Source organism: Empidonax traillii, unplaced genomic scaffold (genome assembly GCF_003031625.1).
Source record: "Empidonax traillii isolate 1590-97213 ecotype Southwest subspecies unplaced genomic scaffold, ASM303162v1 scaffold1203:size352318, whole genome shotgun sequence".
NCBI lineage: Eukaryota > Metazoa > Chordata > Aves > Passeriformes > Tyrannidae > Empidonax > Empidonax traillii.
The window spans coordinates 265,939-289,268 of NW_020956396.1; the positions used below are offsets into that span (position 1 = coordinate 265,939).

Sequence of the window (23,330 nt, forward strand, 5' to 3'; positions counted from 1 at the left end):
CTTGTCTGAAGGGACAGGGTAAAACTGGTGTAACTCAACACACCGTTACTCAACATGCTCTGTGCTGCAAGAACAGTGTGTGAAGGTGCTTCTAAATTCTTTGTTGTTTTCACTTCATGGGTATTTTTTTCTGTGCAGATGGTGGCAGCTGCCCTACTACTGGATTGGGATAAAGCTCTATGACCTGGTGGCAGGAAGCCAGTGCCTGAAGAGCAGTTATGTCCTCACCAAGTCGAGAGCCTTGGAGCTGTTCCCGATGCTGCGCAAGGACAAGCTGGTTGGAGCTATTGTCTACTACGATGGTACGGTGCTCCCTGTGCTTCCAGTGCTCCTGTTGTGCTGGGTTTGGGGGCAGGGACACAGGTATGACGCTGTAGGTCCTGTGCATTGAGTCTCTCAGGGGAGGAACAGCAGCTTGAAGGATTCAGCTTGCCTCTTGAGCGTGAGTTTGGTAGGTAAATTATGGTTTTGTGACGGTACTTGCTGAAGGTAGGAGAAAATATATTGGTTTTCTTGGCTAGTGAGTGTAGTGCCGTGTGAAAGTGTTCTGGTGATTCCCTACAACTTCCCAGCTGGGCATGGTGCTCTGCACTTATAGGAAGAAGAAGACGAAGAAGTCAGGAAAATCTGATGATTGCAGCAATGTCAAATGGGTTGCTGTAGCACTTCCACCGTGCAGAGAACTTCTAAGCTGGATCTGGATGATCTGGTTGTGGTTCTCACTCTGGGTTAGATGAGGCCTGGGTCAGTTAGGTTTCATATCACCAGTGGAATTAATTGCTCTGCAGAAAGAGCGTTCATGGTAATTGCAGTCAAAGACTAGAGATTGCCATAAGACATGAGTGTGGTAGGTTTTGTACCCTATGCGAGGAGCTGCTGGAGGTACAGAGAAGGAATTGAGATTTCTTTATTCCTTATCCTAAGCTATCCCTTAGCCTGCTGTAAGGGATCCCAGGAGCATGCCAGAAGAATGGAGTGGTTCTCTTAACTGTAATTACACTCCTCAGAAGAGCACTATAACTTGAAATCTGTTTATAATCCAGTGAAGTTTTTTCTGATTAGCTAAGTAATTTGGCTGTATCGTGGCTATTTACTACTCCCAGCATTCCAAAGATGCACCTTTCAGGATAGCCTTAAAATTAGTCCTCAGGTTTCCTGGGTGAATAGTTATTTTGAACAGTGGTGCAATACATCTAAAGATTGGGCTTTGATGGCAAACACCAGAAGGGCAGGGCAGGGCTCTGAGTTACTGAGAGATGTCTCTGGAGGGTTTGGTGCCATCCCAACAAAAGAAAACAAACCCAGACTCTGAATTTGGAAAGGAAGAAGTGTAAAATAGAAAAGAAAAAATATTGTATGTCTTGCCTTATTTTGGGTTTTTTATAAGATACAGCTTAGTTATCCTCTGGTTTAGGCAGAATGTAAAGAACTGGTATTTTGCAGGGAAAAAAAAATAGGAAAACCTCTCAAAGCTGCACCAAACCTCAGTTTCCCTGAAGAATGAAGGGGTTCTGAAACACTAAAGGGTGAAATTTGTGTGTTGATAATACACATCTGGGTGCTTTGAGGCCGCACCTAATGCAGAAGACTTCCCAACTAGAATTTTAAATCAGCTCTTAACATGCCACATTTGGACTCAATTTTGCCTGCAGTGCCTCTTCTGCAGGTCAGCCCCTGGGCTGGGTGGACTCATGTGGGGTTGGAGCACCTGAACTGTTTTATCCTGATCAGTTAACCTGTGTTCTGGCCACAGGAAATTTGTTTTAAGTCATAACGTTTCAGCAGGCACCCTTCAGGTCTTGTAAATCATTATACTTGAATTTTAATGATACACTTCACACCCTAAATCCAGAGGAGTGGAGGACAAAGGGAAAGGGAATTGAAGTGAAAGTAGAGAAGAGGGTAATAAATGGAATTAAGCTGCTTTTAGTACTTTCAAAATGATTAGTCATAAAAGAGAGCATTAAATAACGACAAAGAAAAAAATACAAGTCCTGAAGCCAGTGCTATCTTTCTCTTCTCCCTCCATCCCTTCTCTCTTCCCTAAATAGTTAATCAAGAAATTGGTCTTGACTGTTTCTGTAACCGCAGTTAAATGCAGTTTTCTCCTGTTTTCCCGCTTTCCTCTATTCCTGTCCATCATCCCTTGTCCCTGTAGTTGTTAATAACAGGGCTGTTAACGATCACAGATGTTGATGCCCGGCACCGAAGGGAAGAATTAAAAACATTCCCGGTGTGAGGCGGTGTTTTGTGTGCTCGAGCCCCTGCCCAGCTGTGCCTCGGTGGTGGCCCTGTGCCTGTGCAGGAGGAAGCCCAGGAATGCTCTTTGTGTGGGTCTGTAATTGGTGATGGGGCCGGTGGCACGTCCAGCCATCCATAATTCATGAGGATGTTGTTCCCAAACGGCGCCGGGGTCGTCTTCATTACATCTTCTAAATTGTTTATACAGGCAAAAAAAAATGGTACATTATAAATGTTGGAAGTACCAGCAAGAGCAAATCACAGCCTTGTCCAGAGGCTATTCCTGCTCTGCCTGAGCATCGGGAAGCCAAAGCATATGTTGGATGTTAGCCGGGGTGTACACAACGTGTCCTATTTATTCAAGGTTTGCTTTGAAGCCACAACTTACAAGTTTGTTTCTTAGGGGGACATGTCAGACTGCATTTAGCATTTGTTGGTATGAGGATACTCCTGAATAGCAAAGAGGCAACATTTTGGGGGGAGAAGGCGGCTGCTATGTGAGCAGGGATCTGTCAGATCCACTTAGGGGGCTCGGGGACAGCTGGGGAAGAGGGACAGTGGAGAGGCTGGGCTGGCTCAGCATCAGGGCAGGATTGTTCTAAAGCCCTTTAAATGGCAGAATTCATCTCCATTTGAATTATATAGAGTTCATTACGGCAAAAACTAGGAGAGCCATTACAGCAGGGATCCAACCGGCCAGCATGTGCCAGTGGAAAGAGTTCGGCAATTCCAAGTAGATGATTTTCTTTAAGATACATAATTTTTCTATTTCTAGGTGCTTGCAGACATTTTTAGCATGTTTTGCCTTGCAAGATGAGCCTTTAGGTGGGTAAGAAAAATTAGCCTTTTGGTGTGTAAGTCACAAATTTAAGATTTTAGGATTTTGCTGACATCTCTCTCTAAATTTCCAGCTATTTCCTGAAAGCAGGAATTAACATATAATGCTTCTTGGACTCCTCTGCCATATCAGGGTATTGGGTTGTTTAATGTCTTGTTCTACAAATTTCCATATATTTATTGGGATGTAAGTAGTTGGCTTTTATTTTTTGCATTCTCAGTAGTTTTGTATGCATTCTCTCCTGAAATATTTTAATATGGAGGTTATTTAAAGGTATAAAAAGCCTTGGCAGAGGATTTCACTTTCCCTGTTTACAGCAAACCCCTTGAGAAATCCTTCCCAGGCACACGTGCACACACAGACACACACAAAAATCAATGCAAAAGAGTAGGGCATTCATTAAGCTGTCAAAAATGGAATAAATGCTTTTTTTTATTTAGGCTCTTGTAGCTATTTTTCCTAGGATTTGAGTGTGTCCTGAATTATGAAATGTTATAGCTTTATAATTCATGTTTGACAAATGGATATTTGGAGATGTTGAGCTGTAATAGGGGTATTACAGACAACTCTGTGGCTGTTTTTCCTTCGTTGGGTATAAAAACTCTGACAGTTTGTCACTAGAAAGACTTTCCATAGGTGATTTTAAACACAGAGCTCCTCACATTTCTCGGTGTTTCAGACCTGAGGCTGGGTAGGTGGGACAAGCCTTGCAGGCACACTAACCGTGGGCATAACCAGGGAGATACTCTGTGCATGTTCCATAACCCCTTGTTTCCCGATACGTTTTGTCCTGTGCTCCATAAAATGGAGCTGCCTGTGAAACCCTGGAGGGAACGGGCAGGACGAGAGGAATTCAGAGGGGAACGCTGGCTGCCTCTGGTGGGTTGTGGGCACAGTGAAACCCCAGAGCAGCCTGAGTGTTCTCCGTGCTGGTGTTGGCATGAACACCAGTGGGGCTCCAGGACAGCCCCCGTTTCACAGTCCCCTGGCACAACCCCTGGGTCACCGCTCGCCGGTGCTGCTGCCGAGTCCCACCGTGCTCTACCCGTCAGAGCTGTTTTATCCTTCTCAAAAGGGATCAAATCAATGGCCTGCACCAGCTGCATCTTTAACCCAGTTTTGCCTCTGTCAGAGGTGCAGACTCAGCCACGTCCCTGCAGGACGAGCCCTTTGCTCCCGACAAAAGGGCTGTGCGTCCGCGGCGCTCCCTTCCCTGCGCTGGAGGCTCCTTCCCAAAAGCAGGCGGATGGTAACTGCGTCCTGCTGTACCTGTAACAATTTAATTGTGTGAGTCAGCCCAGTCAAGCATCCCCAGCTCATGACTGGGAGACATGAAATTCATTGTCATTATTGTCCCTGTCATTTTGGATCATTATATCCTGCTGCAGAATTTTCCTCACTCCAGTGCTTTCGTACCTCCAGGAAGCAGGGATTATGGCTGAGGTTGGGGTGGGGGCAGGACTGTGAACTACATTTACCTCAGGGGAGCCACAGATTAAATTGGCTTTGCTTTCTGACTTGCTGGATTCGTCTGTTTGTACGCTGTGGGTTTAAGGTTGGAAATGATGAATATTCCAGTGAATTCCAGGCCTCTCTCTTTTCTTTTTTTAATGCTCATGTAAGCAAAGGATGGGGTTTGTGTCCCTTAAGAAGTAAACGGGGAATAATTCTTCAGATCATGTTACCAAAAAGATTTAAGATTATTCCTGAGCAAAACGCTGTAATTTGCACATTGTGGCACAAACATCTGAGTGGTCCCTGGGGTGCCGTGGCTTTTAGGGGGAAGGAAGGAGCTGTGCTGCGCTGCAGGTGTTGTGTTTTATGCGAGCTCGGTGGTGGGTAGCAGGTGCACATCTCCCTGCTCCTTGCCCTGCTCCCCTTGTCCATCAGCATGTGGGCAGCCCTGGTTCCTGGGAAGGGTTGGGAAGGTACACGTTGCTCATCTTCCCAGAATCACATCGTCACTAAGATTGGACACGCCCTCCAAGTTTCTTTCCGCTGCAGAGGCGGTCAGTTGTTGAAATAAGTTGCGCAGGGAAGTGTCCAGGGGGAGCCTGGATGTGGCACTTGTGGACGTGGTTTAGGGGTGATTGTGATGGTGCTGGGTTGATGGTTGGAGGTGACTTTGAAGGTCCCTTCCAGCCCTGATGATGGGGTGATGCTGTGATCTGTGGGAGCGGTGCTGCCTCTCTCCAGCTCTGGCAGGGCACTGTGTCCCCCCTGCCACGTCCTGCTCCCTGTGAGGGCTCTGCTGGGTCACACAGCACAACGGGCTGGTAAATCCATCCCTTTCTCTGGACCTGAGGATCCCAAAGTTTGCCCTGATGGAGGTTTCCCCTGGGAGCTGTGGGTGCCACGGGGCCAGGCTGAGCCGTGGTGCCAGGGCCATGTCCCCGGCCGTGACGGGCGCTCACGGGGACATCTCAGTGCCGCTTCCACAAACTGACAGTGACAATGTTTGGTTTCATTTTAACACGCTGCTTTCCCTGCCACTGACACGGCACTCGCAGTGTAGTGACAAGTTGAAGGCTGATACAAAGGAAGTGGGAAACAGCGTAATTATAAAGCACAGAGATGGAATTCCAGATTTTGTCTGTCACTGGATGTGTGGATATAGTGGCTTATTTTTGTGGTTTGGGATCTTGGTTTCCACACGAGTTTCAGCTTCTGTGCTGTAAGTTGGCAGCAGACTCGATCAGACAGACTTTCACAGGGTATTGGCCATTACATTACATTGGGATTCCTTATTTAAAAACAGACTTTGATGGACTCCCTGCCTCCCACTTGTGCTGTTCCTTTGTTTGTAACTCTGTATATAATTTGCAACTATTCACACTGGAGAAAGGAGAAAGGCTTTAAACTGGCAGAGTGCAGATTTAGATTGGACGTGTCCTCACTGCAGCAGCACAGGTGACCCAGGGCACAGCGGAGTTCAGGTTCTCTGTGAGTTGTAGGGGCCATAGGGCTGGCCTGGTGTGCTGTCCCTGTGCTGCTGGCTGTGGGTGGAACTGAGTCAGAACTCGTCCTTCTGAAGCAGGCCAGGAACAAAGATGTGAGTGCTGCACATCCTAGAAAGTCTGGGAGATAGCAGCAAATTCCACTTCAGCGTTGTGTGATTCAGAGAACAAGAAATAGTTCGGGTCTGAGGGCTTTGTAGTGACTTGTGACTCACAAGTCAAAGTGGACGTTTCCCCTGAACTAACTCTGATTGTGTTTGGGGAGGAGAAGGTGCCAAGATCTCTCTGAAAGAAGTCTGGAACAATCTTGAGTCACTCCAGCTGATTCATCTGCCCACACTGGCATCCGAGCCTCTCCGTATGCCCAACAGCTGCTGGGCTCCTGCTTAATGCTGGCAATAAAACTGGCCATGCAATTAAGCACTGACTTAAAATTATAGGTATGGCTGGCCTGTTAACTCAGTTCTGTGTAACTGTATGTGTCTGATGGACATGCATAATTGTGTGATCACTCATCAGCCTTAACTTTGGTGAAGTTTGGGGAAAGTTTGTGTACACAGTGAAGAAACTTTGAACATGAAATGATTTGGTTTCCTGCGTTGCTTTGCTGTGTGCCTGCAGTTACCAGTGCCAGGCTGGGGTAAGAATATCACTTATTTCTAAATAACTTCTAGAATGTCAGTGCTTTGGGTGACCATGGGTGGTGGTGGTGTGGTTACACAGTAATATCCCCATCTTGATGCTGGGTGATTGGATTTTGGGAATGGTCCAAACCACTGGACTGCCTGTGAGTTCAGTTTGGTATTCCAGTTAAAGTGGAGCTCGCTGATATCAGTAAAGGAAGCAACAGGTTAATTTGCAGGTATTTATCTAGCCTTTTTTCCCTCAGCTTTTTTAGAAGAAACATAAAAACCTCAACCCTCCTTATCTGTGTGGCTGCACTGCAAAGGGATCTGGAATTGTGACCACACTGGAGACGTATTTGTCATATTCATGTATTTCTTTTAATGTGTTTTTCCTTTCCAAAGAGCCTGCTAGGTGGCTCTGAGGGGGGATCTGTGTGTGCTGCAGGGACCCACCTGTTCCTTAAAGCCAGAAGTCTGCAAGCCCAGCTGTTACAGCTCTGCTGCTGCAGGAGGAGCCAGAATGAACTTCAAAGTTCCTTCCAACCCAAACCATTCCAGGGTTCTGTGAGTTGATTTAACAGGAATAGTTGTCAGAGAGTGGCACAGGACAGAACATACTAGAACTGCCAGAGTGCCTCATTAAGGCTCTGGTTTTCACACAATACTCCTGAACCAGTCCCAAACAAACCTCTCCAGTCTGTGGGCTTTGTTACCACTCCCTGGCTGGGGCTCAGCGCTGATAAAAATAAAATCGAATGTACACTGTGTGCACTCTGGGGGAGGATCCTGTGAGTGCCAACGGAAACATTGTCTGTTCCATGCTGAAGAAAGAAATACAGCATTTGCTACTAAGGGGTGAAAATAGAATTTTCCTAAATTACACAAAAAAAGAAGAAATTATAAACCAAATGGCATCACTGTTGGGCTTAACGTGATGTAGGACACACTTACTCAAAATGTCTTTGCACGCTAAATGCCCTCAGCAGTGTGGCTTCTAAGAGTGAGGGGGCTTTTAGAGAATCAGTGTTAATTTAGTGAAAGCACTTGGGCCAGTGTTTTGGGAAAAGCTTGACTGACTGCCCTTAGAAATTAAAGTATCTCTCCATTGTCACAGTATTACAGCAGGTGACAACAGTGGATTAGGGGATGGATGATTCTTTCAGTTTTCCTTGCTGGAAATAACTTGAAGGATTTAAACATTCTCTTGTTTTCGAGTGGTGCCACGGGAGGAGTTGCAAAGAGAACTCGGTGTATTCCATCAGTTGGCTCTTCAGAGGCTTCTCCCAAAGATGCTGATGTGTGACTGCCTTCCCTGGGGCAGCAGGACTGGAGCAGCAGTGACCTCTCCAGGGCAGGCTGCTGGTGAACACCAGTGACCTCTCCAGGGCAGGGCGCTGGTGCACGAATATCTGTTCCTGGTGAATGTCACAATTACCATTTCACTGCGTTGCCTGCAGTTAGGAGATCTCCAGGAGTGTGCTTATCTAGGAAGGATGTCAGATTAACTCGTCTTACCCATTCTGTTGTTATAAAATAACTTTTTGGCTTAAACATTTGGAAAACCCCGAAGTGTCACTCAGGGGTCACCTCTGGTAGGCAGGAGGGTCATTGTTTTGTTTGGCTTTGGGGCCCCAGTGCTGTTGTGAGGCACAGGGATGTAGAGCTGGCTGTGGTGGGTAATCCAGGGCTGGATACCAGGGTGGTTGGGCACTGAACAGGCTCCCCAGGGCAGTGGGCACAGCCCTCCAGATCTCTGTTCCTTATGCTATGAAATACTTGAGCACTCCATGCTGTAGGTCACATCAATCTGAAGCCAGTGGGTTTTTCTACCAGTGTAGTTCATCAGGAACTGGTTATTTCCCAGTCCTCTTCCTGCAAATAAATTCCATGGGCGCTCAGTTCCATTTGGACAGCTGAGAAGTGAGTAATAACACAGGGGTTCTCACATCAGAATAATGCTGAGAGGAAAATGGATGAGAGGTTCAGAGAAACCAGGAAAATGTTGTTTCAAACACAGTGGTCCAAATCCTGAAGTGCACTGAGCATGTCCTGAGCTCACTCTGACTTGAGGAGCATTGGGAGATTCAACAAGATGCCGAGCAGCCTTTGGATTTGGGGCTTGCTAAACAATGGTTACTTAGAAGTTTGGTTTTATAGAAATTACCCATTTGCACGTTATTTATTCTGCTGATTGGCTCCTCTGGATTGCTTTTGCTCTGGGCAAATAAGTGACAAATCTGGGCAGAGGCAAACTTGCCAAATTTAAACAGTCAGAGTCCCCACAGACCAAAGCTAATATTGGCTGATGCTGAATTGTGCTGCTGAGGGATGAATCCCCACCCGGGGCAGCCACAGGAGACTGGTTTGTGTTAGTGCCACCTTGGGCACTGGTGACAGGAACAGAGGGAGGATCAGAAAGTCACTAAGGAAACCCTCCTGGTTCCGGGTCCTGCTACGGAGAGAGAATAAACCCCCCTATGCCAACGGTCTGTCAGGGCTGGATTGCCAGGTGACCTGTGTCTGGGGGTGCTGTTCCTGCTCATGGCCCTGCACAGCCAACCCTTGCAGTGCCTGTGGGCCAGGCAGCCCCAAATCCAGCACCACCATAAAGGGGATATCTCCAGGCACTGGGAACAGAGGAGTGTTTCTTGGATTACAGAATCACTGAATCATTTAGGTTGGAAAAGACCTCTGAGATCAGACCTTTGATCACCACGTTGTCAACTAGAGCAGAGCACTGAGTGCCATGTCCAGTTGTTCCTTGAGCACTGGATTCCTTTGGAATATGTGTTGTTATGTGGAAGCAGCTGCTGTGCCGCAGCTTGTCACTGTCCACTGTCCCTTTCCACCCATCTCTCTGTCTCCACACGAGCTGTACTTTCTCTCAACCCTGCCTTAAACTGGGTGAACCTCAAGAGGTCATTTGTCCCTCCCTGCCACCACAGCAGCAGCAATGCTGGTGCCTTTAGAGAATGCTTTGCCTGCCACCTCTGACCAATGGTTGCTCCCCCTCGTGCATCTCGTGTGATGGAGCATCCCCAACTTTTCCTGACATCTTGCTCAGTTGTTTTGCTGTTCTTTTTTTGCAGCTGATTCCGAGCATTGTTTGCTGAGTGGAATTGGAGTTACTGGTTGTTTCTTCATCGGTGCTTTATCATGCTGCCGTTTCTGTACGCTCAGTGTAACTTTTTTTCTCGTAGCTGAAGACAGATTGTGCTGCAGGGCCTGGGCTGGGTTGGAATGAGGGCTTTGGGGAGGGGAGGCGGCGCCTGCGAGGCCATTGATCCCATCTTTATAACTTTGCCCTTTTAGCTGGGAACAGATGATTTGCGCAGGGGTTGGAGATGGCGCAGGCAGAATCCGAAGGACCAAACTTTACATAAACCATTTATACTAAACATTGGGGATGCTGGCAACATAAATCAACTACAGCATCTATTACAAATTTATCACTTTATCAGTATCATCGGTGATAGGAGTGGTCTGAACAGGTGGGGAAGTGAACCGTACCTCAGGAAGTTTAGCCTGCTCGGAAATTAATTATTCAGGACACACAGAGCCTGGCCCCTTCAATGTATAGTAATTCTTTCCAGCCAGCATCCAGGCCTCCAACTTCAGTGCAATAATAAATAGGAAAAGTCTCAGGTGAATCCAGTATTTCAGAGTAATTAATCATCTTCCCCTCATGGTCCCTCCGCCTCTCTCTTGGTTTTCTTTAACGAGGGAATTTCAGTAATAAATCTTTAATGATATATGTTAAGAATCCTTCATTAATTCTTGTCCACTTATTTCTCTCTTTTGGGTGCTTTTATGTTGTATGTTGGGAAGTTAAAAGGAATATACAAGAAAAAAACAAGTTAAATTTTACACAGTCCATGAAAGGATGTTTTTGGGTGTTGAGTGTCGTGTGTTCACTTGGTAATCAGAATCATTGGTTAGTGGCAGCTGGATTGTCGACAGGACTCTTGGATACAGTGCAGAGTTACAGCAGGATCACAAGGGAGAAGGGAGAGAAGACAGTGGTCTGTGTGCTCCTGAGTGGAGGGGCAGGGGTAGGAGTGCTCGGTCTGAGGGGGGTGTGTGCTGTGGGACGCGCAGAGGCCCGTGGGGCGCACGGCCGGACACGGCGCTGCCCACGCGGCACCCGGCGAGGGGCCGTGTGTGCCAACACCCCCGACGGGGCGAGCAGCCGTCAGGGCGATGGGATGTGACAGGCCTGGGCGTGACGGATCGGCTGTGACACACGCGCCCGCCCGCCGTGGGTGACGGGTGTCCTCGCGGTGCCTCCCCGCAGGACAGCACAACGACGCGCGCATGAACCTGGCCATCGCCCTGACGGCCGCGCGCTACGGCGCTGCCACCGCCAATTACGCCGAGGTGCGGCGCCTGCTCAAGACCACCGACCCGGCCAGCGGGAAGCTTCGCGTCTGCGGGGTGCGCTGCAGGGACGTCCTGACCGGTGAGTGGGACCCCCAGCCCGCCCCTGGGTGGGGCAGACCCCTCAGGAGAGGAACCGTGGGGTAACACGGCAGGGAGGAGCACGACTGTCTGTGAACGTCCACCAGCCCCAAAGGAGCCATCTTACCAGGCCGTGCCATTAGTGTCACTCAGCTTTAGCTCCTGTCACATTTCTCACTCAAACCCTGGTGTTTTGGCGGGGCAGACTGAGCTTTACATCCAAACCCTTCTGTCAGGCAAAGATGACATTGTCAAAGGCTCCGTGCTGTACAGTAATAATCCCATTTACTGAGTCTGTGGGGTGAGACTGAAATCTTTTTCCTTGAGAGGCAGATTTCAGCTGAGCAACTTCCACCTTGTCTGCCCTCACAGATAAGTTGGAATTCCACTCTAAAACGCTCTCTTTCAAATCTGGTGTTAGGTGAACACTTAGTTAATTTTTAGAGCCCACCCCAGCTGTTGTGTTCAGACACGCAGGCTACACTTTACAGTAGGGTGAGTTCATAGAGAGATTAATAACAGAGAGCGTCAGCGAGCAGGAAACAAATGGTGTCTGTGATTGATACTGTTTTCTTTCACAGGGAAGGAATTTGATGTCAGAGCCAAGTGTGTTATCAATGCTACGGGACCTTTCACAGACTCCGTGCGCAAAATGGATGATGAGGAAGTGCCCAACATCTGTCAGCCCAGCGCAGGAGTGCACATCGTGATGCCTGGTTATTACAGGTACCGGGGCTGGGAGCCCGCTCCATTTGTAACACCATTTGTAACAGTCTCTGCTGGGGAATAAATGAGCTCGCAGAGACGCGCTGGTGGGTTTTACAGCACTTCTGAACGCACAGTTTGATTTTGACTTTTATTTGTGTTTTTTAAAGAGGATTCTGGCACTGTGCCAATGAGAAGAACAATTTCATCTATTCAGGAAACACTGAAGTCTTTTAGTTCTTAGTTAAAGCTCCCCGAGGCAGGACTCCCGCTGGAGGAGAAGGCGTTTAGGCAGAGCATCACCAGACTTGTGAAAGCACCTATTTCAATAATGCCTTTGAGCTGAGTGTGCTGCCTGCCTGGTCTCCTCCTTAGGAAAACCTCCCAGCAAGGTTACATCTTCATACAGAATCTCTTGTCCTGTTAAATCATGGAACCACAGGGTGGTTTGGGTTGGAAGGGACCTTAGAGATCATCTCGTTCCACCCCCTGCCTTTAAATGTGAACCTCCCTGTGCAATGACTCTGCCACCTGCTCAGCGTAAATAGGACAGAAGAAATTATATAATGGGCAATATTATAAGTAATAATTAGTAACATTACTATCAGCCAGCAGAAGTAGTTCAGAGTAACACAGTTAAATTCTGGCACTGCTGTGGCCACAAGGTTCCCCCCACTCGTGGGGGTTTTGGTGGTCAGGATGTGCCCCTCCTTGTTCCAGGAGAGGTTCCTTGGCACTCTGCTCCCTGCAGTCTCCTGCTTCCCTCCCTATTTGCTGTGCAAAGCCAAATCCCCTTCTCCCGAGTCAGCCCTGTCGGTTGGAACTCAAATATTACCTTTGGTTCCTGAAGTCATTAGCATCCTAATGGAAATTCTGCTTTATGGACTTAGCCCAGTTCTGTTGATACAGAGCCCTTGCAGTAATGCCTTCCACGGCACCATCGTGCTCCTTGGAATGGGAATTCAGCCTTCCAGGGCACAACAGGGTGTTCTGCTGGAGCTGTCCTAACAGCACGTGACCACAGACTAAAATTGAGGCATTTTTGGCCTAGTGTAAAATCACCCCTGCATTCTGTTCTGGGGTTTTTTTGTATCTTTCCCCATGAAAAATGGGAAAATGACCTGATAGCTGCTTTAAAGTACTAAAAATGTGAAGAAATGGGCTGTAATCCCAGTTTCCTCATATGCCAGGAGGAGGACGGGTGCGATTGGCTTTATGGCCCCGCACAAAAACATGGAGAGCTTTAAAACTTGGACTCACTTTGTAAACTCGAAGTAGAAGATGGCCTGATATGCATTTATTTATTCTGTAATAACCCAATAATTTTAATTGGAAATGTGGAGAATTCTTGTTCTCCGTGTTCCCCGGTGTATGTCAGCATGTGGGCATTACTTTCCTTGGAAAATAGTATCTGCCCACACGCTGCCTCCACAGCACAGCTGATTAGAGAAAACTGCACTGAGTTTCCTGGGAGTGTGATAGCTGAAAGCAGGGAACTGTCTGCTGAAACAGAAAATACTCGTGGGATTTAATCTTAGTTGGATCAGGTCTTTTCCTGGTGCCAGGGAACACTGCTCAGCACAAGAAGGTTGGCATTTCACCGTGTCCACCACGTGCCCTGTGGTGAATGTTTCACAGAATTTTGGCCCAGAGTCACAAAAATGATTTTTATTTTTTTTTTTAAGATTTAGAGGTTCTCAGTTGCAGTTAAGATTTTGTAAAACTAATGTTAACCTAATGCATTCACTTCCCGTGGGTTTTCTGCTCATTGATGTTCTTCATTAATAGTCCCAGAATTCCTCCCCTCATTAATTAGGCTTCCAGCCTGGAATGTGTCTGTGAATACAAGGCTTTTTCCTCTCCCTTCTGACCAATTTCAGATGTTTTCAGTCTTTCTTGAATTTTCCTCTCTGCTCTGCATTCCAGATTCCAGGTAATCTTATCTGTTGCATCTCGGTTCTGCTCTGTGGAAAGTCACTTTTTGTTCTTTAAGTGCATTTGTGGTGCTTTGGTCAAATGCTTCTTCAGCTGGAGATCAACGTGGATCCAACACCTTCCATGTGTCTCCCAGACCACTTCCCTCTGCATTTCTGTGTGCCTTGCTTTAGTGCTTCATATCAGAGTTTGCAATCCTGAACTTGCCCATTTTAGAAGCCTTTGAAGAGGAATCTCAGCCTGACTAGCATGGCTCACACCTCCTTCTCCCATCCATTTTGGAATCACAGGAATTCCTGCCTTAGAAAACCCTGTCGTTTCACAGGTATTCCTGGTGTGTAGCAAGCAGCATGACTCCACAGGCTCCCCAAAAGCCAGTATTTGGGTGTTAAGATGCTGCTTTTTGATGCAAAACACCTTATTTTGCATTTGTTTGGGTGGCTCTTCAGTTATTTAAATAAGCTGGAACAAGCCCGGGCAATGGGCATGGAGGGAGAGCTTCCCAGGAAAGCTGGTATCAGTAATTCAGTAAATCATTGGCACATGGAAGGCTTGCATCCTTTCTCAGCACTTGCTGTGTAATCTTATAACAGTTTCAGTCCAGAGGTGCTGTGGGAAAATGTCGTTTGAAGTCTCTTCCTTATTTTTAACAGTTTTTATGAAATCACATAAAAAAACCCCACATACTTTTAAGAAAATGTCTATAAAGTTTCTGAATTCTGGTACTGTATATTAAATCTCTGATTTCCTCTGTCTCTAAATCAACAGCTTTTTCATTTTAAAAAGTAATCATTTGTCTGAGGTGATTTACCTTTCCCAAACTGTGTTGACTTCCCCTATTAGATTGTACCTCTCCCTCCGTAGGCCTAAGCTGTCTTTAAATATCAGCTAAAAATGGTTCTAATATACATGCTAGCTATGAAATTCTCAGCTTCTCTTCTAGCCTGGCCATATATTGCAAACTTCCCTTCAGTAATCAGTTTAGGCTTCCTCAAAATGGAATATTCATTGATTCAGCTTGAGCAGGTAGTTCTCACCCGAGCAGGTCTTTGCCTTCAGATACTGTGTTAGGAATTGTTTGAGCCCGTTGAATGATTACCCTCGAAAGTCCCTAACTGCCACCTAAATCTCCACCTCCTGTCCTCCTTCCACGTGCTCCCCATGTCCCCCTCCAGCTCCCAGGAGTGGGAGCACAGCCTGGAGACCCCTGGAGACTACAAGTGTTTTTATAGGGACTTGCAGCACCTGAAATGAAAGTCAGCATCTGCCCTTAATATAAAACTGAACAAAGAAAGGGGCAGTTTAATGTTTCATCTATAAAAGCTGTTTACTTTAAAGCGTTTATAAAAGCCTATTATTTTCTGAAATACAAGCAGAGCTTTTTAATAAGCCACGAGGAGGTGGCTGGGTTTGTACCTGTGAATTTTATTTTACATTATACCAGAACCCACTGATACATACATACATTAAAATTTCCTGTCTAAAGAACTACCGTTTTTCTTCCTTGTATGGAATGATTCCATTCTGCACTGGCAGAACTAATGAAAAATCTCTTGAGTAGCAGCATCATGTTGGTGCCTCTTTTGCCTTTTTTCCTCAAAGCACAGTTCCCTGTTCAGGGCCACAGAACTGGGAGCACTCGAATCCCTCAGGAGTCTGTGGGTGTTTCTTCCTGTTGGAGTGGCAGGTGGTGACAGACTCAGGCTTGGTGTCACTGGAAGGACTCCTTAAATGTCCTCATTTCTCCTCTTTTCTCTCCTTTTCCTCTCAGTTGCCACCCCCACCCCCCCATTCCACATGCATTGGGGAGGCAGGTTGGAGGGTCACTGGGATTTTGTATGTCTTCAATTTTGCCCTTTCTTCAGGGTGCAGATAGTTGGCAGCTCAGGTTAATAAGATCTGATCTTTATTATTTCTTGTTCTGTACTTAGGCACATCAAAACAGAACCAGGGTTCTGTTCTTTTTTCCATTTGACTAGATTATGGATTAGGGAGCAATTGCTGGCTGGGAGGGTGGGCAGGCCCTGGCACAGGTTGGGCAGAGAAGCTGTGGCTGCCCCTGGATCCCTGGAAGTGTCCAAGGCCAGGTTGGAGCAAGCTGGGCTAGTGGAAGGTGTCCCTGCCCATGGCAGGAGATGGAATGAGATGGGCTTTGAGGTCCCTCCCAACCCAAATCAGTCTGTGAACACTCGTCCTGTTTCAGCCTTCCCTCTCTCTTGTAGTATAATAGAGAGGATTGTCTATTTTTGGGATTAAAAGCAGTTGTTCATTCCATGAGGAGTTTCAAGTCATTGCAGGTTTTAAATTTCCCACTGTTTGTATTTGAAATTCCAATGCACAAGGTTTTCCACAGTGAACAGGAATGGGAGATGCCGAAGGCCTGATTGCTGCACTTTAAGGTTGTGCTCTGCTCACTCATTAGGAAATCAAACTCTAATTCCTGAGCACCACGCAAGGGCCTTGTTTCCCCCAAACTCCTGGGACTGCCCTTTAAAGGCAGGTCCAGGCCAGAGGTGAATTCTGTCATTTATTCATTAAATCATTTGGCCTGAGAACGCAGGTTCAGTTCCAGTATCTCCCTGGAGTGCCAGGTGTGCAGGAAATGACCCCTGGGTGCTCCTGCCCTGTTCTGAACCGTGTCCCTCCTTTCCTTCAGCCCTGACAACATGGGGTTGCTGGATCCAGCCACCAGCGACGGCAGGGTGATTTTCTTCCTGCCCTGGGAGAAGATGACGATCGCAGGGACCACGGACAGCCCCACCGATGTCACCTCCCACCCCATCCCCACGGAGGAGGACATCAACTTCATCCTGAGCGAAGTGCGCAACTACCTGGGCGCCGACGTGGAAGGTAAACCTGGGAGGGCTCTTCCCCTGGGAAGGTGCTCAGGAGGCTGGGGAAGGGCAGCAAATAACTCACCTGGAACAAAAAGTTGTTTGGAGTGCCCTTGTTTCTATTCTCATTTTTCTAGGCGTTTTATTCTTAGAATTGACTTTGCTTGGTCGGTAAATATCTTACAGTGGCAGTTTTGGTGGGAAAGTAAAATGGGCCAGAAGGAGAATGTATAAAAATTCCTTGGTGACAGTTGTTCCCTTCAGTAGCTGAGCTGAGGACACCTTTGCTGTAAGGTGCTGGCCTGCTGTGGCTCAGGGCTGGTTTGAAGGACAGGGGCTTCTTTCCTTAGAATCACAGAATCATGGAATAGTTAAGGTTGGCAAAGATCATCAAGTCCAGCCATCAACCCAGCATCATCACCATGTTCACCACTAAACCAAGTCCTCAAGTGCCCCATCACACATTTTTTGACCACTGCCATGGGTGGTGACTCCACCACTGCCCTGGGCAGTCTTTCCTTCAGAGTGAGACTTGGTTTATTTAAATTACTCTCTGAAAGCATTTGTACTGCTGTACTTCTGCTGCAGTAGCTACATTAAAATGGAAAGCACTCAGTCAGGAACATTGGAACATCCCTAGATTTGGGAAAACTTGCTGTCTGGAGATGGGAAATGCTGGATTCCTTGTTTCCTGAAGTGGAGAATTGATGTCTCCATGTAGAATGAAGTTATGAAAGAGTCTCCAGGGAAGGTTCTGTTTGGTGTCTGGAGCAGCAGTTGGTGTTAGAAGTTTGGGAGGCCAGGCAGGGAGTTAGGAATGTGAATAAGACAGAGATTAGATTAGAGATTAGGAAGGAATTGCTGGCTGGGAGGGTGGGCAGGCCCTGGCACAGGTTGGGCAGAGAAGCTGTGGCTGCCCCTGGATCCCTGGAAGTGTCCCAGGCCAGGTTAGAGGGGCTTGGAGCAACCTGGGCTGGTGGGAGGAGTCCCTGCTCATGGCAGGGACATGGAATGGGATGAGCTTTGAGGTCCCTCCCAAGCCAAGCCAAGGCACTCCATGGTTTCACAGGTATTTCCCAGCAGTGCCTCCCGCAGTGTTCAGTCCCTCTGGCTCCAGCCCACCTGGGCACTCGCTGTGTCTCACCCCTGCAATTACCGTGTTTATAGATGGCTGGTACTGAAATAACAACTGCTCTGCCCATATCAACCCTCCACAGCCCTGCCTGTGCTGCCAGAGCCAGTGCCAGGGTTATCAACTTCCACAGGCTTGGACACCTTCCAGCTGCTTAATTACAGCGTCACGCGTGCTGCTTCCTCGAGTTCCATTAGTTTATAAACGTAATACGGGATCCTAGTCCTGTGATTAACACTTCATTTTGGCAGGTTAAACACGCTGGCAGAGCACCATTGATTTTGGAAATCTATTCCGTGTTCTTTGGGGGATGTTTTTTACACCCTTTTAGTGATTTTTCAATTATCTCTTATTTGAAAGTTGCAATAAAAACATGTTCCAAAGGCTTGGGTGTGAAGCAAATCAGTAACTGCACTTAGGGTGAAGGCTGTGGGTAAAGATGACTTGTCAAGAGGAGAACTTGGAAAAATAACCTACAAGCTAGAGAAAGAAAAGGCTTGGGAGTCCTAAAAGGAAATGTTACACTCACAGAACAAACTTTATTTTGACTTTTAAAGTGTAATGTAAGGACTATCCTGTCAGCACAGGCAGACAGGGAGAGGAGACAAACAGACCTGTCTGCCTGACTTTGCTTTGGGCTGGCAGTTATTGCCAATCCTGACTGGAGCAGTGCTGAGTTGAATTTAGCCTGGAGAAAAGGATGCTCGGGGTGACAAGGTGGGGATCGGTCACAGGTTGGACTCCATGGTCTGGCAGGTCTTTTCCAGCCTCAGTGACTCTGTAATTCTGAATTGTCCAATAAATCAGCTTATTCCCTGGCTTTGGAGGGTCTCCCCCAGCTTTGCAGGTTGCTGGGCACAGGGGGGTGCAGCCCTTGGCAGTGCCCCCGAGCCTGAGAGGGGTGGGAGCGGAGTCCCCCTCAGCTCTGGGCTGACTGTGCCTGATCCCTGGGCAGTGAGGAGAGGAGACGTGCTGGCAGCGTGGAGCGGGATCCGGCCCCTGGTCACAGACCCCAACTCCAAGGACACGCAGTCCATCTCGCGCAACCACGTGGTGACCATCAGCGACAGCGGCCTCGTCACCATCGCAGGTACTGCCAGGGCTCCTGGGGCTGTGCTGGGCTCCTGGGGCTGTGCTGGGCTCTCTGGGGCTGTGCTGGGCTCCTGGGGCTGTGCTGGGCTCTCTGGGGCTGTGCTGGGCTCCCCAGGGGCTCTGCTGGACTCCCCAGGGGCTGTGCTGGGCTCCCCAGGAGCTCCCTTCACAATCCCTCGCTCCCTGCAACCAGACACTCATCTGGCAGCAGCAGCACGACTGGCTTGCTGTGGCAGGCCTGACAAGAAATCCTGTGATATATAATTTTATATATATATCCAATATGCAGCAACTTCATGTTCTTCTTGCTCTCCCCAAATAAAGAGGTGGCTGTGTGTTCCCACAGGGGGGAAGTGGACAACCTACCGTGCCATGGCGCGGGACACCATCGACGCAGCCATTCAGGAGCACAACCTGAAGGCAGGATCCAGTAAAACCATGGGGCTGCGGCTGGAGGGGGCTCACGACTGGAGCCCCACACTCTACATCAGGCTGGTCCAAGACTACGGACTTGAAAGCGAGGTGAGTCGTGGCTCTGGTGATGCTCTGATGCTTTGGTGTTGCAGGGGTTTGGTTCTTCCCTAAATCAAACACCAGCATAACTTGGGCAGAGGTCTGGTGAGCCTGATCAGAGCTTATTGTCTGGCTAGGGCAAAGATGATTGGAACAGAAATGAATTCTGGTACTTGTTCTTCACCTTCCCTTTTTATTTCCTTCCACTCTTGACTGTTTCCTGCTCTAAAATGTTGGAGTTTGTCTCCCTTGGAGCCCCCAGAGCTGTACACCTGCCGTGATCTCAGTGTGGCAGAAGAGCTGGGGTGTCATCAGTCCCAGTGGTACAGACACGGGGGGCAGTGCTGGTCCAACCCATCCACAACACTTTCCTCCCACACAGTCACAGTCAAACACCCTCTGCAGCCTGTTTGTTATTGGTGATGAGGGAATGGACAAGGAACACTGCATGTTTCATGCTTTCAGAGTATACTGGCTTTTTTTTTCCTCTCCACAGGTGGCTCAGCACTTGGCTTCCACCTACGGGGACAAGGCTTTTGAGGTGGCCAAAATAGCCCAGGTCACAGGGAAGAGGTGGCCAATTGTTGGAAAACGTCTGGTGTCTGAATTCCCTTACATTGAAGCTGAGGTATGTGGGAAAACTACGTCATCTTCTTTGAGCCTGTTCTTGGCATGAGCAGGTTCTAGAGCACGTCGTGGCTCTGTGAAACATCCCCTTCCTTTGGGAAGGTCTCGATGTTTTTCTGGTCCTGTTTTTCCCCTTCCCTGGAGCACGCTTTATTTTTATGTATTTGTATGCACACATATTAATAGATATCATTAACTGTTTATATAGTGTCTTTATTTCATATATAAAAACCCTTATCCCAAGTGGGTTTTATAAAACGTCCCGAGGAGAAGGGAACATTCCAAGCCCTTCCTTCGGCTGGGTGGGTGCTGCTGCTGCATGGCCGGCCCAGCAGCGTGCTCTGGGATGCAATTGCTGCCGTTCCTGTATCCTGTATCCCTCTCACGTGCTGCCCTGGGCTGGTGCTGCAGGTGGTGTATGGAGTGAAGGAGTATGCCCGCACCGCCGTGGACATCATCTCCCGCCGCACCCGCCTGGCCTTCCTCAACGTGCAGGCGGCGGAGGAGGCCCTGCCCAGGATCGTGGACATCATGGGCAAAGAACTCAACTGGAGCGAGCAGAAGAAGAAGGTACAAAGGGCCTTTTTTCAGCTGAAGCCGCTTTGTTTTGCTTAAGGAGTTTCCATGTTAACCGTCCAAGTCAGCTGAATAGAAAACTACAAGCGATGTTTTATTCCTGAGGGAATGAGTCACTCGGTGCATTTCGTTATAAGGACTTTATCAAATAGCTGTGAAATGAGCTGGGATTGGCCAGGGGGTGGGGGGCAGAGGGAAGATCTGTATCTTGTTGTTCCCCAGCTTTAAAAATGAAAGCAGACTTGGCATTGCTGTCCTATTCCTATCAGTTATTTTGTTTACTGACACTTTTTGACTGACCTGCCTCAGCAAAGGAGGATCTTGTAATTTATGTCACCCTTTTTTGTCTGCTGTGTCTTTTGAGGAGTGATAATACTGAGTTTGTACCGGTCTGTGGCCTAAATGAATGTTTAAGGTTGTTGTTGGCTTCCTTTGCCCTCGGTGGGTCTGTGCCCAGAGTCACTGTGGGACTTGCTCATCCCTGCCTGCGGTGTTGAGGACAGACAGCAAGCAGAGCCTGTGAATGCTCAGCTGGCACTTCACTCCAGAGTTTCCCTTGGAGTGTTCATGAGACCTTTTAGCCAGTCAGAAGTTGGATTAACATTCTGGGAAGGGCTCATTTGAGCCAGGGGACCTGCTGTGATCCTGGAGCCTGCCTGCAGGAATGCCTAAGGGAAGGGATCCCATCCTGTCCCGGGTGTGAGGGTGCTGCTTGGTGTGTGTATGTCACAGCCAGAGGAGTTTGGCTGTGTTAGGAGTGCCTCACCCTTACCCCATGAGATTTGCTCACAGAATCATTTTCCAGGTGGAACAAAGCTACACCACTTCTTCCCTAAAAATAGCTTAGCAAATGGGAAGCTGTCAAGGCAGGGAATCTGGAATGAGCACGTGGTTAGGGCTGCATGGACAGCCCCAGTGGCAGCACCTGTGGTGGGGAGTTGGGCACCCTTCCCACCCTCAGCTGCAGGAAGGAAAATGGGCAAGTCCTGCACTCACCTGTAGGAATTCCAAAGCCTTCCATGGCTCCTGGGAGCTCAGGAATGCCACTGAGGCATCTCTGTGTCGCCTGGGTGTCCACTGGGCTTTGTTCTGGAAAAGAACCCTTTGCTGCAGAGAGAACTCATATTCTCTGGTGCTTTATGTATGTCAGGGGTTTAGCACTCATTAAAACCTGGCCAGGGAAGACCTTGCACTGAACTTTCAGGTAATAAAGTCATTTTATTGCCATCAGGAAAACTAGTTTAAACCATAAAGAACCTGCCTGGTGTTGAGTCTCCTGACTTTCTTGCTGGTTTTAGACAGTTGGGTGAAACATCACACAGAGATATCAGCTAGAAGTGAAATGGTTTGTTGTAGGCCTGATCTAAAAGGGCCATATTTCCATGTAATAGGCACGTTCACCACATGTGACTGAAGGTGTGGGATGGTCCTGAAAGCATTTACATAGAAATTAGAAGTCTTTACTAGAGTTGATACTTCTTTCCAAGACTAAAAAGTGCCCAAGTTTAACTTTAAAAATACTTTTCAGCTGCCATCTGCCTAATTTTGGGAGCTTAGATATCTCCTGGTTAAATGGAAGAATCTAATAATAAAATATAATATATAAATAAGAAATACTACATGAAAAATAAGAACTTGCTATTCCTCAGATACACAGGTTTTCTCTTTTTGTTGTAGGAAGAGCTTGAAACTGCGAGAAAATTTCTCTATTATGAAATGGGCTACAAAGTAAAAACAGATCAATTGACAGACAGCTCTGAAATCAGCCTAGTGCCTTCAGATATTGAGAGGTGAGTGAAGCAGCAGAGTTGATGAGCCCCTGTCCCGCTCCCCCTGCAGTTCCCCGTGGATAACCCTTCTCCCACAGGTACAAGAAGCGGTTCCACATGTTTGACAAGGACAAGAAGGGCTTTATCACCATCCTGGACGTGCAGCGTGTCCTGCAGGTGAGGCTTCCTGGGTTTCCTTTGGGGGCAGCCCCCCTGTCAGTGGGGTGGAGCCGGTGCTGAGCAGAGCTGTGCTTGTTTGTGCAGAGCATCAGCGTGCAGATCGCCGAGAACACGCTCCACGAGATCCTCAACGAGGTGGATCTCAACAAGAACGGGCAGGTGGAGCTCAACGAGTTCCTGCAGGTGGGTCGCTCCTCTTCTTCCAGGAGAAGCTGTTTCTTTAATGGGCAAAGCCACAGGTAGGGAATTTTTTCCCCTTGTCTTCGGGCTGAGTTGGAGGCCGGGTGAGTGTTACCTGTAGTGTGACAAGGGACACACAGAGCCATCCTTGAGCAGCTCGGGCAAGGATATTTTTCCACTGAGACCCAGAGAACAGGTCCAGTTTACAGATTATACCCCAGTACAGTCCTGAGTTTGGCATTTTTAGTACAGAAAGGCTGTTTAAATAACTGTCTAATAAAAAATAATACAGTTGTCCATTGGAAGGCACATGGCACAGCTGTGCACACTGATGTTATCTGGGGCTGTTAAGGGATTAGTAGTTTCTAAACTACTGGTAATTATAAAGATGAATAAACTGAATAATAAGAAACTAAATATTAATAATATAGAATAAATAATAAATAGATATAATAATAAACTATAAATAAAACATGAAATTATAAACTAAATAACTGAATATTATATTATAAATATATTATAAGGGCCGTCTGAGCCCAATAACCCATTTTAACTCCTGGATTGGCTGAATCATCCCAGTTTCTATGAAAGAAATGACAGGCATCTGCCTTTTGGGGGGCTTTCAAATAAAACCAGGGGTGCTCCCTTTGCATCTGCAGTTTGCCAG

At 47.6% G+C, this 23,330-nt stretch overlaps 1 protein-coding gene across 1 annotated transcript in view; it reads left to right on the forward strand.

Moving 5' to 3' along the window:
• Positions 1-23,330, forward strand: part of GPD2 (glycerol-3-phosphate dehydrogenase 2) — a 43,167-nt gene that overhangs the window by 17,157 nt on the left and 2,680 nt on the right. The window contains exons 6-16 of the mRNA XM_027905776.1: positions 139-302; positions 10,957-11,121; positions 11,702-11,846; positions 16,417-16,610; positions 18,682-18,816; positions 19,165-19,340; positions 19,828-19,959; positions 20,370-20,528; positions 22,212-22,324; positions 22,402-22,480; positions 22,568-22,666. Of these exons, the coding sequence (XP_027761577.1) occupies positions 139-302; positions 10,957-11,121; positions 11,702-11,846; positions 16,417-16,610; positions 18,682-18,816; positions 19,165-19,340; positions 19,828-19,959; positions 20,370-20,528; positions 22,212-22,324; positions 22,402-22,480; positions 22,568-22,666 (1,561 nt within the window). The remainder of the gene's footprint in view (positions 1-138; positions 303-10,956; positions 11,122-11,701; positions 11,847-16,416; positions 16,611-18,681; positions 18,817-19,164; positions 19,341-19,827; positions 19,960-20,369; positions 20,529-22,211; positions 22,325-22,401; positions 22,481-22,567; positions 22,667-23,330) is intronic.